General features: G+C 52.4%; 6 protein-coding genes and 1 non-coding gene across 7 annotated transcripts; 3 read left to right on the forward strand and 4 right to left on the reverse strand.

Moving 5' to 3' along the window:
- Nucleotides 1-110: 110 nt before the first annotated feature.
- On the forward strand, nucleotides 111-2000 carry rvb2 (RuvB family ATP-dependent DNA helicase reptin). The gene is made up of 3 exons (XM_025695274.1): nucleotides 111-213; nucleotides 273-719; nucleotides 823-2000. Exons 1-3 carry the CDS (start codon nucleotides 205-207, stop codon nucleotides 1774-1776), a joined length of 1410 nt encoding a protein of 469 aa, XP_025551230.1. The 5' UTR covers nucleotides 111-204; the 3' UTR covers nucleotides 1777-2000.
- Nucleotides 2001-2056: 56 nt separating this feature from the next.
- Nucleotides 2057-3569, reverse strand: BO97DRAFT_405795 (GYF domain-containing protein). The gene has a single exon (XM_025695275.1). It carries the CDS (start codon nucleotides 3481-3483, stop codon nucleotides 2137-2139), a length of 1347 nt encoding a protein of 448 aa, XP_025551231.1. The 5' UTR covers nucleotides 3484-3569; the 3' UTR covers nucleotides 2057-2136.
- Nucleotides 3570-3706: 137 nt separating this feature from the next.
- On the forward strand, nucleotides 3707-5328 carry BO97DRAFT_391069 (polyubiquitin-binding protein UFD1). Its single transcript, XM_025693802.1, has 3 exons — nucleotides 3707-3872; nucleotides 3933-4250; nucleotides 4306-5328. Exons 1-3 carry the CDS (start codon nucleotides 3870-3872, stop codon nucleotides 5089-5091), a joined length of 1107 nt encoding a protein of 368 aa, XP_025551232.1. The 5' UTR covers nucleotides 3707-3869; the 3' UTR covers nucleotides 5092-5328.
- A 374-nt stretch (nucleotides 5329-5702) lies between these two features.
- On the forward strand, nucleotides 5703-6563 carry BO97DRAFT_345999 (putative indole-diterpene biosynthesis protein PaxU; the record flags this gene model as incomplete). The annotated part of the gene is made up of 1 exon (XM_025691792.1): nucleotides 5703-6563. One exon carries the CDS (start codon nucleotides 5703-5705, stop codon nucleotides 6561-6563), a length of 861 nt encoding a protein of 286 aa, XP_025551233.1.
- A 46-nt stretch (nucleotides 6564-6609) lies between these two features.
- BO97DRAFT_391071 (DNA-directed RNA polymerase III core subunit RET1) lies at nucleotides 6610-10744 on the reverse strand. Its single transcript, XM_025693803.1, has 3 exons — nucleotides 10587-10744; nucleotides 9725-10518; nucleotides 6610-9663 (listed from the first exon to the last, which is right to left on the reverse strand). Exons 1-3 carry the CDS (start codon nucleotides 10647-10649, stop codon nucleotides 6852-6854), a joined length of 3669 nt encoding a protein of 1222 aa, XP_025551234.1. The 5' UTR covers nucleotides 10650-10744; the 3' UTR covers nucleotides 6610-6851.
- A 151-nt stretch (nucleotides 10745-10895) lies between these two features.
- BO97DRAFT_391075 (putative MFS sugar transporter) lies at nucleotides 10896-12873 on the reverse strand. Its single transcript, XM_025693804.1, has 4 exons — nucleotides 12638-12873; nucleotides 12279-12581; nucleotides 11726-12230; nucleotides 10896-11670 (listed from the first exon to the last, which is right to left on the reverse strand). Exons 1-4 carry the CDS (start codon nucleotides 12709-12711, stop codon nucleotides 11059-11061), a joined length of 1494 nt encoding a protein of 497 aa, XP_025551235.1. The 5' UTR covers nucleotides 12712-12873; the 3' UTR covers nucleotides 10896-11058.
- Nucleotides 12874-13572: 699 nt separating this feature from the next.
- On the reverse strand, nucleotides 13573-13661 carry BO97DRAFT_t157. The gene has a single exon. It is a non-coding gene; the product is annotated as a tRNA-Val (tRNA).
- Nucleotides 13662-14002: the final 341 nt, after the last annotated feature.

The following is a 14002-nucleotide window of genomic DNA, read 5'->3' on the forward strand; positions in this document are numbered from 1 at the left end:
GACTACCGGCGCGGTCAGCATTTCTGCCAGGCGGTGGTGCAGGCGGTATCCGTTGGGCTTGGCCGATTCTGCCCTGCGCAGCTCTTCTCATTCAGTCTGCAGTTCCGCGACGCCTGCAGACCAGTTTGGCTGGTACCTCAAATTGACTTGCTACTCACTTGTTCCTCGTTCAAAAGAAGATACCTGAGTCTGCAAGTAGTTGCGATGGCTGCTGTCAGTTGACCTCCCACCATTTGATTTTGGGTTTCTCCCCCATTGCTGACTCCCGATAGCCAATTTCTACCGTTGCGGAGACCAAGGAGCTCCGGGGCCTCAATCTCATCGCTGCCCATTCGCATATCCGAGGCCTCGGTGTTGATGTCGACTCTTTGCAGCCCAGAACCTCCTCCCAGGGCTTGGTTGGACAGGAGAAGGCGCGGAAGGCCGCCGCTGTCATTTTGCAGATGGTGAAGGAAGGGAAGATTGCCGGTCGTGCTGTGTTGATCGCAGGACCTCCTAGCACGGGTAAAACAGCAATCGCCATGGGTATGGCTCAGTCTCTTGGGTCCGATGTCCCTTTCACCATGCTTGCGTCTTCCGAGATCTTCTCGATGGAGATGTCCAAGACTGAGGCACTCACACAAGCTTTCCGGAAGTCTATCGGAGTTCGCATCAAGGAGGAAAGTGAAATCATTGAAGGTGAAGTTGTGGAAATTCAGATCGACAGAAGTGTCACCGGTGTAAGTAGACCTCACACAAACCTGATACAGGACTTCACCCGAAACACGCCGTCCTCATCTCAACCACACGCTTTGCGCAACATGCTGATACTGACTTTTCCAGGGAAACAAACAAGGAAAGCTCACAATTAAGACGACGGATATGGAGACGATTTATGACATGGGAACGAAGATGATCGATTCGATGACTAAGGAGAGAGTGATGGCAGGAGACATCATCTCGATCGACAAGTCGTCCGGCAAGATCACTAAGCTAGGACGCTCTTACGCGCGCTCCCGGGATTATGATGCCATGGGCGCCGACACGAAATTTGTGCAATGTCCTGAGGGTGAGCTCCAGGTTCGCAAGGAGATCGTACATACTGTTAGCCTGCACGAGATTGATGTCATCAACTCGCGGTCACAGGGCTTCTTGGCTCTCTTCTCGGGTGACACGGGCGAGATCCGGAGTGAGGTCAGGGATCAGATCAACACCAAGGTGGCTGAGTGGAAGGAAGAAGGCAAGGCCGAGATCATTCCCGGTGTTCTGTTCATTGATGAGGTACACATGCTGGATATTGAATGTTTCTCATACATCAACCGGGCTCTGGAGGCGGAGCTGGCTCCTATTGTTATAATGGCCAGCAACCGTGGCCACTCTCGGATCCGCGGAACCACCTATAGCTCTCCACATGGATTGCCTCTGGACTTCCTTGACCGAGTGGTTATCGTCAGCACGCAGCCCTACTCTGGCGACGAGATCAGGCAGATCTTGGCAATCCGGGCGCAAGAAGAGGAGATCGACCTTTCACCCGATGCCTTGGCGCTTCTGACGAAGATTGGCCAGGAATCGAATCTGCGCTACGCGAGCAACATCATCACTACATCTCACTTGCTCAGTCAAAAGCGCAAGGCCAAAGAAGTGAGCATTGATGACGTTCAGCGCAGCTACCGCCTGTTCTACGACCCTGCTCGTAGCGTGAAATTTGTCAATGCCTATGAGCAGCGATTCATCGGCGACCAGGGTGCAGTGAGCTTCACAGCTACCACGAACGGCGATGCCATGGAACTGTCATAGAGTTGGTTTCATAAGGAAGTTCTCGGAGTTATGCAAAGACGGTCATGTACGGATCTGCTTTTCAGTGATTAGAGGTCGCAGATGCAATCGGAATGGTGAAGCTTCAGCTACCCAACTCCCCAGCTACTTGACTATCTCTGTTTATTGTTTTTCATCAAATGCTTGGTGTATGATATCGCTGGCGCATTTTCAGAAGTAAGATGTATGGGCACTTTATTTTCGGGTCAGATTTTAGTCAAAAGTGAGCTTAGGCTCGAATGATAATGATGAAATTAATATTCCCAAGAACCCGGGTATCCGACAGTGCTAATTTACAGTTACAATATTCGCCTCATGACATGGATACTGATTGAGCCAGCCTCATACGAAGGTAGCTGTGCTGTTCCACTGACTGTCGTCGGTTGTTCGGCGAAACTCGACCCCTTCTCCAAAGTACCCTGCGTTCCTCCAGGACTCCATCGTAGGCCCGTCGTATGGGCCGTGTATAATGCCACCATCCCGGGCATCGGACCATCGGAACTCCCACATTGCGGGGGAGTCTTGTCCAGGGCTGCCGTCTGCAGATTGAGGGTCAATCCAGTCCTCGCCTGTCTCGCGGCGATACTGCCTCGTGAGCATCTCACGTTCGGTGTCATAGATCTCTGCCTGCCCCCTGGTCATAAGGATGTCGGCAGCACCTGTAATTTCCTCAATGGCCTGCTTTCTAGCCACCTCCTTCGGGTCGTCCTCCGTCATCTCCGCATCCTCGGCAGCGTCACTTTGCTTTTTGCGGTTCTTATTGCGATTGGTTTGCCATTTTTGCTTCTTCTGGGCGCCCTTTCCTATCCTCGCGAGAGCCTCCAGGATCGTCTCGCCTCGTTCAAGATGGGTAATCAAGGTTTTTAGGACGTCCGCGGTAAGCACGCTATCGTCCTTGCGCTCTTTCTCTTTGCGCTCCTCCTCCCGTTTGTCTGAAGCCTCTTTTGCGCGCCGAATATCCTTCTTGGACACTCCCTGCAACCACGTGTCGTAAACTGCGTCGGGATCTGCAGCCTTTCGGACATAATTTCCTTGGTCATCGAAGCGGCCTTCTTCTTGTTCGGTGCGCATATTGAAAGCGTCTAGTAGTGGAGCATGCTTCTTCTTTGCACCTGCACCCAATTCCTCATCCAGCTCCTCGTCAGGTTTGGCGCGCTCTTCATCTCCCACTTCACTTTCACTTTCGTCCTCCTCGTTGTCAATCGTGTCCGCACCTTTGGTGAAATCTGCATGGACTGTCCCGCCACTCTTTGACGACGCAACCTGTCCTTCGATCTCATCATCTCGGAGGAAGCGGACGTTCTTCTTGTTTTTGCGCATGGCTTCATCCGCATCGATTTCCTCCGCTCCAAAGTCTTCCTGTAATTCGGCGAACATATCATCATCCTCCGCGTCGTGCTTCTCTCGGCTGGCTTTTGACTTGGCCTCGATGCGCGCTGAGAAGCCCTCATTCTCACTGTCGGAATCGTACCCGTCCAAGTTGACGGCTCTGCGGCGTACTTGTTGTCCACGGCGACCAATTTCGTCGGCGTCTAAGACCGCATCCTCCTCCAGTGCATCGGGGGCGAGAGCGGAGGGGTTTCGAAGGTCAAAGCGAGGCTTTTTGGTTGACGAGCCGTCTTCGTCCTCGTGGTGTGTGCGGGTGAAGTCCTCACCTGCCCGCTTGGGGCGGGGCTGAGAAGCCGACATGGGGAGGGATTTGTAGATTTCAAGAGTCTCACTGCTTTTTCCACACTCAGAGCTTTGACACAGATAAACTAGAAGGTCGTATGGAGTGAAGGGGAAATCATTTCACTGTGAAGCTGCTCTGCGCTTGTCCGGGGTCGGGTCGGAAAATCCAAGCGGAGCCGCCATTTGCGTCACCGCAGGCGATCCGATCTGATCGGCCGGACGTACCTGAACCCCCGTCCTTCTTCAACTCCTCGAGCTCTGCTACACCTCAGTACCTCAGGACTTCTCTTTCCTTCCCCATTATCCTAAGCTGTACTTCCATCGCACAGCTTCTCCGATTCTTCTGCCCCGTATTTTTGTCACACACAGCTCTCAAGCGGCTCCTTAGCTAGCTCCCGTTGGTTATGGTAAGTTCCCCGCTCTGACGCCGCCAGCTACCTAGGTATCCAATACTAACCGGAGAGCAGTTCCGTTCTGGCTACTGGGAGGACGACCCGATGGAGGGCGTTCTCGGTTCGAGCATGCTCCGTCCCGGAGCTGCAACTCGCCGTTTCGATGAATATTACCGATGCTACCCTGTTGCGATGATGCCCGGGCCCGAAAGAGAAAACGTCAACCACGGCGGCAAGGTCATCATGCCGCCTAGCGCCTTGGACAAGCTGACTCGCCTGCATATCACATACCCGATGTTGTTTGAGCTTCACAATGGTGCCAGGGAAAGAATGACCCATGCAGGTGTCTTGGAATTCATTGCGGAGGAGGGGAAGATCTACCTGCCATTCTGGGTAAGTCCTTACCGCAAGCTATGCATGATCGAGGATCTAACCGGCCATGCTACAGTTAATGCAAACACTTCACCTGGAGCCTGGCGACTTGGTCCAGGTCAAGTCTACCGATCTGCCGCCGGGCCAGTTCATCAAACTGCAGGCTCAGTCGACCAGTTTCCTCGATATTAGTGATCCCAAGGCCGTGCTAGAGAATGCCTTCCGCAATTTCTCGTGTCTGACCAAGGGTGATGTCTTCACGTTCGCCTATAATGACCAAGTCTACGAGATGGCTGTTCTGGAAACCAAGCCCTCCACCAACAGCAATGCCATCTCGGTTCTCGAGACGGACCTAGAAGTCGACTTTGCGCCTCCGGTAGGTTACGAGGAGCCGCAGCGGCCGAGTGGAACCAGTACGCCTCGCAGCGCGGTGGGCGGGAAGTTACCGTCCGGTGGCCTGTTACACCCCCATGGCACCATGGCACAGTCAATCAACTATGCTGCTATTGCACCCGAGTCGACAGATGCTGCTGCTGGGGCTCGAGCCGTGTCGTCGAACTTCCTCGTCGGCGGACAACGTCTGAACGCCAAGAAAGGCAGCAAAACCCCGACCCCGAAGCCGTCCACGCCTACTCCCGGCGCCACCAACCCTCAGCATCCTCCACCTGTAAGAAGAACAAATGGACCGCAGCCTCTTCGACTCCCCCCGAATCAGCTCTTCTTTGGATATGCAATCAAACCCGTTAAGAAGCGTGATGAGGCCGGGCAGGTTGTCGAAGGAGACAAACCTCGATTCCAGGGTTCTGGCCAAACTTTGCGGGGGAAGAAGAAGGACACCAGTGGCACCGCTACGCCTACATAGCTAGGGGAAATAATCATTGCAACGGTACATGACGAGGCCAGATGTATCGCAAAACAAATGTTGAGACACAAGGCCTCGTACAATCCCTAGGTTCGGCACTCTGCTGGGTTTGGATGCCATTTGAATGATAGACAGCAGCGCGGGACAAAAGCCGGGACGAATTTAGAGCATAGCGAGGACTGGCGTTTGATAGGTTTATCTTTAGTTCCAATCGTGATCGGGTTTTTTTGGCTTGTGCCTATAAGTTACAATGATGTCGGATGTTCATGATCGAGTCAGCTAGTAAACATTGGCACCAGCGCCATGCCAAAAACCTCATCAGTCACGCTGTAGGTAGCGCTGATGAGTTTAGTGCTTCTGAACTGCGTGCTGGCGAATGGAGGATGTCAGCACAACAGTCGGTAAGCCGTAAGGCGACTTGTCTATTTCTAGGACTTGAGATATTGGTTACGAAGTGGTGTCTTTCTCTTATTTCTTGGTCCGCTACTTATAGGGAAAACATCACCTTCCCATACCTTTTACTTTTACTACCTCTTAATCTCATCCACAAGATCTCATCTCTCCTTCAAACCACAACGCAACCACAATCACCACCACGAAGACCAAAAACAATGGCCTCCACCACCACCACTACCACCACCAACCCCCTCAAAGCTTTTACCAAACTCTCCCCAACCGTCTACATCCACCGCCCAATCCCAGATCCCAAGAACGACCAACCACCCCCAATCATCATCCTAGCCTTCTGGATGAACGCCCACCCACGCACCCTAACAAAGTACCTAACGACCTACCGCGCGCTCCACCCAACCGCAACAATAATCTACACGCTGTCAACATCGCAAGACTTCCTAATCCACTTCAGCGCCCGCACGCAGCACGCGCGCCTGGGCCCAGCCGTCGCCGCCCTCCGCGCCGCGCCGCCCAGTTCCAAAATCCACATCCACATGTTCTCCAACGGCGGGACCTTTGCCGTTGCGAACTTGCTGGAAGCTTACAAGGCTAGCAGCAGCGAGGGCCGCCCGCTCGCCGTGGCGAGCATGCTGTACGACAGCGCGCCGGGCACGTCGACGTTCCGCGGCGGCATGCGCGCGCTGTCGGTGGGGTTACCTGCGAACCCGGTGCTGCGGGGCGTGGGAACGGTGCTGCTCGCTGCGCTGATGGTCTGGTCGATGCTGGTGGCGCTGGTGGTGCCGCGCGCCGACGGGGTGATGGTTGGGCGGCGCGGGACGGCGGATGCGGCGCTCGTGGTTGGGGAGGACGGGCGACGGCCGCCGAGGCGGTGTTATCTGTATTCTGAGGGTGATGCGGTCGTCGAGGCGCGGGACGTCGAGGCGCATGCGGATGAGGTTGAGCGGTTGGGCGGCGAGGTCGAGAGGGTGCGGTTTGAGCGGTCGGCGCATGTGTCGCATATGAAGACGGATCCCGAGAGGTATTGGGGGGTTGTGAGGAGGTATTTGGGGGTGGATTAGCTTGTTACTATGGGTTCGGTTTACGGGGAGAAGTATTGGATGTTCTGCTTGTTTCTGATTTGTTTCTATTCAATTTCGACCGCATCGCCGAGCGCTATGCATGCAAACCGCTATGTACCGTACATACGAAAACCTCCCGAGAATTCCAAAAAGCACGCACCCTTCCAATACTTGCTATAAACGCCTCTGACTTTTTGTAAATGACCTGGACTTTTTTCTTTTCTTTTTTTTTTTTGACCCAGAAAATTCAACTGACGTTGTTTTTTGTGCTGGTATGCTGATGTTAGATTAACGGCCCTTCATTTCCGGGAACTCGTCCTCCAGCTTCAAACGCGCAGTCACGTTCATACTCATCAACTCCTGGATGAGAAGCTTGGCTGCGTAAGGAATGGCCATCTTCACGACACTGCGAGAGGACTTGCACCGTTGACACCAATTCAGGTATCCCATGAAGCCACACTGCTCGCACACGTCGATTTCGTGTCGATCGGACGAAATCATCAGTCGCTCCAGCAGCAATTGACTAGTACCGTAGGCGATCAAGCAGTCACGTTCCATCTCACCGAGACGGAGACCACCGTCACGGGAACGACCCTCCGTCGGCTGGCGAGTGAGGATCGCGCGCGGTCCGCGGGCACGCGAGTGCATCTTGTCCTGGACCATGTGCTTGAGCTTCTGGTAGTAGATGGGCCCGGTGAAGACATAGAACGGCAGGGCCTCGCCAGTGATGCCGGAGGTGAGATAGTCTTTACCACCGTAGCTGAAGCCGTGGTCGATCAGGACCTGAGATGCCTCCTGGACCGGAGTGCCGCCGAAGCAAGTGCCGTAACCGTGGTGACCGGCCAAGACACCGGCTTTACCGGCAACAAGCTCCAACATCTTTCCGACCGTCATTCGAGACGGGAAACCGTGGGGATTCATGATAATATCGGGGTTGATTCCTTGGTCGGTGAAAGGCATATCGGCTTGGTCGGCGATGATGCCCACGACACCCTTCTGTCCGTGACGGGAGGAGAACTTATCACCGACTTCGGGACGACGCGTCTGGCGAGTCAGAACCTTGACCAACTGGTTCTCGTTCTCAGTCACGGATACCATGACCTTGTCGATGTAGGCAGGATCGGGAAGCTTGTAGGTCATGGGCGTGGGCATATAGGAAACGGGACGGCCGGGGTCGGAGCTGGCGAACCCGGAAGACATCGACTGGTCGGGAGTGGACTTGTTAATGTAGACTTCGCCGGCGTTGACCTGCTCACCCACAGCAGCGAGACCATCGCTTTCCAAGAGAGCATGCTTCCTGATTGGCGCATCGTTCTCATACTGCGGTCCACTCAACCGGTCCTTGGTGCCGTTCGAGTAACTCTTCAGGTTGGTGACGTATTTCTTGAACACCTGACATCTTCCAAAACCACGATCCACAGATCCCTTGTTCAACACGAGGGCATCCTCAATATCGTATCCCGAATAACTCATGACCGCAACGGTTGCATTCTGTCCAGCAGGAAGCTGATCGTACTTAACCAGCTCGATCGTGCGAGTCTTAACCATCGGCTTCTGAGGGTAAACCATAAGGTATAGAATGGAATCAATCCGCAAGAACTGATTCGAAGCAATCGCACCAATTGCTTGTTTACCCATAGCACATTGATAGGTGTTACGGGGCGACTGGTTGTGGTGGGGATAGGGAATCAGACCGGCGACAGCTCCAAGAACAGTAAACGGCTCAATCTCTAGGTGAGTTGTTGTTTCTGTAATGTCTTTCTCATATATAGCGATCAACGAATCGTTCTCCTCGTTCACGTCAAGGTATTCCACCAATCCTTGAGCAAGGAAGTCGTCAAAAGACATGGTACCATCCCGCAGCTTCTCGAGATGGTGTGCTTTGACGCGAGACTTGCCATTGTCGACAATGACTAGCGGTCTGCAAATTCTTCCATCGTCAGTGGCTACGTGGACAGCTCCTTGATGGTGGTTGATGTAAATGCTGACAAATTCGGAGATACGTCCCATCCGACGAAGTCTTCGGAAGGCGTTAAGGAAGAATTTTGGGCGTCGAGTGAGCGCCATGGGAGTACCGTTGATCGAGATCGTGTAGCAGCCCGGACCATAGAGCTCCTTTCCACCAACAGTCGAGATGTCTTCAGCACCTAGCATGAAGATCAAGTTCCGGATAGGACCCTCCTCATCGTTTGTTGTGATATGAGTCATGAGTGCCAAGTTCTTTACAAGACCACAGGCTTCACCTTCGGGTGTATCTGCTGGACAGAGCATACCGAAGTTCGATGGTTGCAGTGCTCTGGGACCACTGACCTTTCTAGTCTTTTCGAACTGACTGCTGATACGCGTCATCATACCCAGGGCTGCAAGGTAACTCAACCGACTGAGCACGTGTGTCACACCTGCACGCTCCATGCGGAAACGCTTCAAGCTCCAATTTCCAGTGGAGATGGCGCGATTCATTCCTTGGGTGATGTGGTTGCTATGCATCGTGATCACACTATAGGCATCGAACGCTTCTGCGCGGTTACGCTTGTTCAGCACTTTGTCGATATTCATCTTGATATCGAAGCAGAACTTCTTGAACAAATCTTCGAAAAGCAGTGCCAACAGCTGGCCAGCCAGTTCCAACCGCTTGTTTCCGAGATAGTCACGATCGTCCACCAAAGTGGCATCATTCTTGGCCATGAGAACACGACGAGCCATGTGGGCAACGTAGATAGCCTTGGGTCGGAAGTCCATGTTCTTGACTTCGATGTGGGAAATAATGACAGAGGCAATGGCTTCCACGGCTTCTTGAACGTGAGTACGGCGGTAGGAATTCTGTTTGCGGTTGATCTTGATTCGTGCGCCGATCCAATCGAGTGCTTGCTGCTGCGTGTAGATACCAAGTTTGATGGCTTCTTCGAAGTTGATTGCAAAATCTTCCTGGTATACCTTATCGACACCGGCGACGAGCAAGAGCATCTCTTTGTCGGTGTGGATACCCATGGCCTTGAGCAGGATGACGATGGGGATGTCCTCGCTGAGAACGTTGTGTTTCACGTAGAGTTTGTCCTTCTTCAAAACGATATAACTCTTCGACTTACGTTCGTTGGAAGAACTGCATTCGACAGTTAATACTGTATCAATCAACGGAGACAGAAGTGGTGGCTGTATCTTACCTGGTCACAGAGGCCTGAACGATCTCTTTCTTCGGATCTGTCTCCACGATGATTCTGTTTTTGCTCAACTGCTCCTGAACGAGGATGACCTTCTCTGTGCCGTTGACAATGAAGTAACCACCGGGGTCGAGAGGGCACTCGTTCAGGACCGACATCTCCGCCGGAGTCTTGTTCGCCAATGCACACTTCGAACTTCGAAGCATGACCGGCATTCTTCCAATAGCCACACCCTTTCTCATGACCCTCTGCCGACCACGGACGTACTCGAAATCAACCTGGATGGGCGCCGCATAGGTTGTGTCACGAAGACGACATTCATGCGGGGCGACGGTGGACTCCGAGAAATCGGCGCGGACATCTTGCGGTTCATCCGCACGTCGCGGAAAGCCCAAGTAGATGTTGGTGAACTTTATGTAAAAGTTGTGGTCGACATCGCTACGGATGGTGGAGCTGGATTCGACGATCTTCTTCAATTGAACCTCTACGAGGTAGTTGTACGAGTCGATATGCTGCTTCACCAGTCCCTTGACCTTGAGGAAGGCTGGCAACAAGTTCCATTTGTCCTGGGCGGTGTTGATCGGATCCGTCAGGCCCTTGTTGTAGTAGAACGGTTCGAGGAGGGCGTCAAAGGGATCTCGGTGGCGGTACGAAGTGTGAGAATGCTCCTCATCGGAACCTTGCGGCTGTTCCTCGACGACGGGGGATGGCTCCTTGGGCGGCGGAGCAGGCTTAGACTGGGAGAGACGTCTGCGTTTCGAAGCATCGGCGTTCCCTAGTCTTGAAGACGAGGCGGCCTAAGACGTCGCATTGAGTTAGCGAGGGCGGCGGGAGGAGGCGCGAAAATCTTCTGACTCCAACATACCTCTCCAGGTTGCGTAGATCGCAAGTTGGCCGCGGAAATCGGCGCTCTCCTACGAGGAGGCATGGCTGATCAAACGTGACTTCCACTTAAGGAGAAATTGCGAGTCTTGCTGCACGTCGATCGGGGTGGTGAAGAGCAGGCGTCACAGCATTCTAGACTGACGGCACAATTTCTTCTTTATCAGCGAGGGGATTATCCGAACTATTTTCCATTCGGCAGAGGGGCTGGTTATGTAATTTGCAGCTATCCTTATTCGGTTAGACTGTTATCTGGCTTATAAATGCTCAGGCTAACTGATAAACTAGAAATGTCACTGTCACTTGCTCCGATCCCCGCTCCGCTCTGTTTGTTTATCTTATCGGCCATGAAATGTATTGCCCCACTACTTGGATCTGTTGCAAGTTGCGACAGGTGCACAGACCGAGCCAGTTCTCCAAGCTTCAAGTCCTCAATGTGTCGAACTTCAACCCTCTTAAGAATTGGAGCGGGTAAGTGGACGAAGGACTTTCAGGAATGACCGTGATCCCACAGACTTGGATTTGAACGCCTCCTCGATTTCGTCGAGCGATTTGCCCTTGGTCTCCGGCATCATGATCGCGCATACAAACGTCGTGATAAGTGTGCATCCCGCGAAAAGAAAGTAAGCACCATAACTACTCCGCGAGAGCAATACTGGGGTGGCAAGTGCCACTAGAAAATTGGCCGCCCAATTACTACCATGGGCCAAGCTGGTTGCTGAGGCGCGAGTCCTTTGCGGCTGTATCTCTGCTGCATAGATCTTGATGCCGACGGCCCAACTCAAGGAGAATATCACGGCGAAGATGTAGATGCTGACAATGACTACCCATCGCCCTGCACCAGTTGAGCTGTGAACTGCCTGGCCCGCATACAGACCTCCTATCAGCAACATCGTAATGCTAAGGCCGATACCGCCATAAATGATACTGTGTCGACGACCCCATCTGTCGGCCCATATGAGTGCAGGAATAGTGACCGCGAAGATTACGATTGCAGAGACGCCGGAAGCGAAGAAACTTGCGGATGAAGAGGCAAGCCCTGCCTGCTCGAACAATAAAGGAGCATACTGCGTGAGCCAGATGAGTGTTGTGACCAACAGGAATGGGTTTAGAGAGACTTACATAAAGAACGCCATCAATCCCGCTCAGTTGTTGCATTCCCATGAGAAACACAGCCAGGATGGTTCGTGCCCGAACATCTTTGGAAAAGAGGTCAAAAATCTTGTCCTTGGCTGACTTGCTCTGAGCCTGTGAGACCGATGGAGCACGTTCCCTGCTAGTAATGCTTGCAATTTCAGTGGCAAGAACCCGGTCCTGCTCGATCTCGGCCTTCTCACGTTCCGCCTGGCTAACCCCCAAATAATCCCAGGCGGCGGTAGCCTCTGTTCGACGGCCGTGGATAGTCAACCATCGCGGCGATGGAACCAGCCAAAGAAAAGAAGCAACAGAGAAAGCAACCGCCAGGCAAGCAAGGATCAAGAATGGAGTACGCCATGAGAAGGAGGACTCGAGGCGCGCAGTTCCATAACATGTGAAGAACCCCACCACCAAGCCCAATGTGATGAGAAGCTGGGGGCCGGTGGTCAGAGCTCCTCTGACGTTGGGAGGCGAAATCTCACAGATATAGCTGTACAGTGTCAGATGACGATCCTTTGTAGATGGGATTGTAACATACACCACCAATGTCCCAAGGTATAAGCCCTCTCCGATGCCCTCAATGCATCGTCCCGCTATGAACATGCCGATATTGATAGCCGCCGCCTCAAGGGCCGCTCCGATTCCGAATATCAAGGCACCGATACTGATGCCCTTTGGTCTTCCCAGTTTGTCTGCTAGGTACCCCGCTAAAAAGGAGGAGATTGCGGCAGGGATAAGAATAGACGATACGATCAAACCGTGGATCACTGCAGATTGGCTTCCGAATCGTGAAGTGAAACTCTCCATGACCGTTACGGGACCAATAATGCCTGTGTCCATCCTAGTACCTGACTGTCAGTAAGTGCACTAAACGCGGATGGCAGAGGTAGACAAAACCCGAAGAGAAGTCCTCCACAGGAGCACAATATACTAGCGGTGACATATCGTGGGGGTTTCTGAAGGAGTTTCATAGTTGCAAGGCTGATTAGATATGCCCACAAGCAAAACAAAGCCGCAGTATGAGCTTCGACGATGACGGATGGACGAGAATTAGCTCGCACTAGAGAAGCCAACGAAATCGGACGGGTTGAAGGAAAATCAGAGTAATAGAAGAGGGGGAAAGCTAAGGGACCTACAACTGTGAAATATCCGGGTCCACTGCCGGCAATGGACAAATCTTGACTCACCCACCCCCGCGCTATTGATAAGCACGGTTCCGATGATTTCCCCATACCAACACGGGATATTAGCTGAGGACGGTGACCACGACGATTCAGACCTGCAGCCCCATGATAGTCATTGCGTCGGTTCTCACTATATTTGCGATGTCATCATGCCTATTTGTGGTTTCTGTGGTCAAGTATGAGTATATAGCGAGATGCTGGTGAATTCTTGCTCAACACAATTCGTTTCATGAAGCGTCTGCTTACCCTCTTAAGAATATAAGCCTAACACATAATGAAGGTCGGGGAATGATGCGAAGTCGAATTATTGACAAAATATTTGGTCTCGTCCCAAAGAGGGATTTCTCGACTGCACACATATCTAAATCCACGGTCACGCATCGTAAGAACAAAGCATCTGCCATCATAGAATGCATGCTGTTATATACCTCCTCAAAAGCGCTCCCACCAACTTATTTCCTCTGCTGTCAGCAGCAAAAGAGTCCTTCGTTCTGACTGAAGGAGACTTAGTCGTCCTTGAGGATCAACACATACTGTCAAGAGGAGCCGCACCATATCACAAAAACGCATGAACAAGAAATCCTTGACATGGTGTTTATAGTCATGATGGGGCCAAGACTACAAGCAGCAAAAACAATTTATGCTCTTTGACCGACCCAGGGATCGAACCTGGGATCTCTCGTGGAATCAATATCACAATTGTAAGACGAGCGCCGTAACCACTAGGCCAGTCGGTCAATTAACTTTTGATGTGCTGAATCAATGTTTATGGATTGCCCTTTTAGGAAGAAAACAATACCTGACTACCAATTACACTATTATAAAATTACTAGGTACGGATCGATGGATGGGCATATTCGGATGCGAGGCGAAAAGTGCACTCCAGCAGCTAATAAGTGGCGTCCGCATAGCACAACCAAGTAGTAAGGTATAGAAGACTGTATCTATAGAGGCACAAACGGTACCCCTGGCTTCCCTTCGTATCTCGCCAGGACATGCTGACCTGACCATGAACCTGAGGAGCACAAAAGCGCGCGGACACAGATACTGCATCATATGCAATTAAAGCACCAAGATC

The sequence above is a fragment of the Aspergillus homomorphus genome (assembly GCF_003184865.1).
Source record: "Aspergillus homomorphus CBS 101889 unplaced genomic scaffold BO97scaffold_19, whole genome shotgun sequence".
Taxonomy (NCBI): Eukaryota; Fungi; Ascomycota; class Eurotiomycetes; order Eurotiales; family Aspergillaceae; genus Aspergillus; species Aspergillus homomorphus.

What these genes read in the sequence shown, in the direction of transcription:
- BO97DRAFT_405795 (XM_025695275.1), bottom strand. Translation starts at nt 3,483, where the DNA reads ATGTCGGCTTCTCAGCCCCGCCCCAAGCGGGCAGGTGAGGACTTCACC.
- BO97DRAFT_391075 (XM_025693804.1), bottom strand. Translation starts at nt 12,711, where the DNA reads ATGAAACTCCTTCAGAAACCCCCACGATATGTCACCGCTAGTATATTG. An exon ending in TGTGGAGGACTTCTCTTCGG is followed by an intron (nt 12,582 to 12,637) that starts GTTTTGTCTACC and finishes GTCAGGTACTAG; the next exon opens with GATGGACACAGGCATTATTG. An exon ending in GGATTGATGGCGTTCTTTAT is followed by an intron (nt 11,671 to 11,725) that starts GTAAGTCTCTCT and finishes TGGCTCACGCAG; the next exon opens with TATGCTCCTTTATTGTTCGA.
- BO97DRAFT_391069 (XM_025693802.1), top strand. An exon ending in AGATCTACCTGCCATTCTGG is followed by an intron (nt 4,251 to 4,305) that starts GTAAGTCCTTAC and finishes GCCATGCTACAG; the next exon opens with TTAATGCAAACACTTCACCT.
- BO97DRAFT_391071 (XM_025693803.1), bottom strand. Translation starts at nt 10,649, where the DNA reads ATGCCTCCTCGTAGGAGAGCGCCGATTTCCGCGGCCAACTTGCGATCT. An exon ending in GATCTACGCAACCTGGAGAG is followed by an intron (nt 10,519 to 10,586) that starts GTATGTTGGAGT and finishes GCGACGTCTTAG; the next exon opens with GCCGCCTCGTCTTCAAGACT. An exon ending in GTTCAGGCCTCTGTGACCAG is followed by an intron (nt 9,664 to 9,724) that starts GTAAGATACAGC and finishes TGTCGAATGCAG; the next exon opens with TTCTTCCAACGAACGTAAGT.
- rvb2 (XM_025695274.1), top strand. An exon ending in TCGACAGAAGTGTCACCGGT is followed by an intron (nt 720 to 822) that starts GTAAGTAGACCT and finishes TGACTTTTCCAG; the next exon opens with GGAAACAAACAAGGAAAGCT.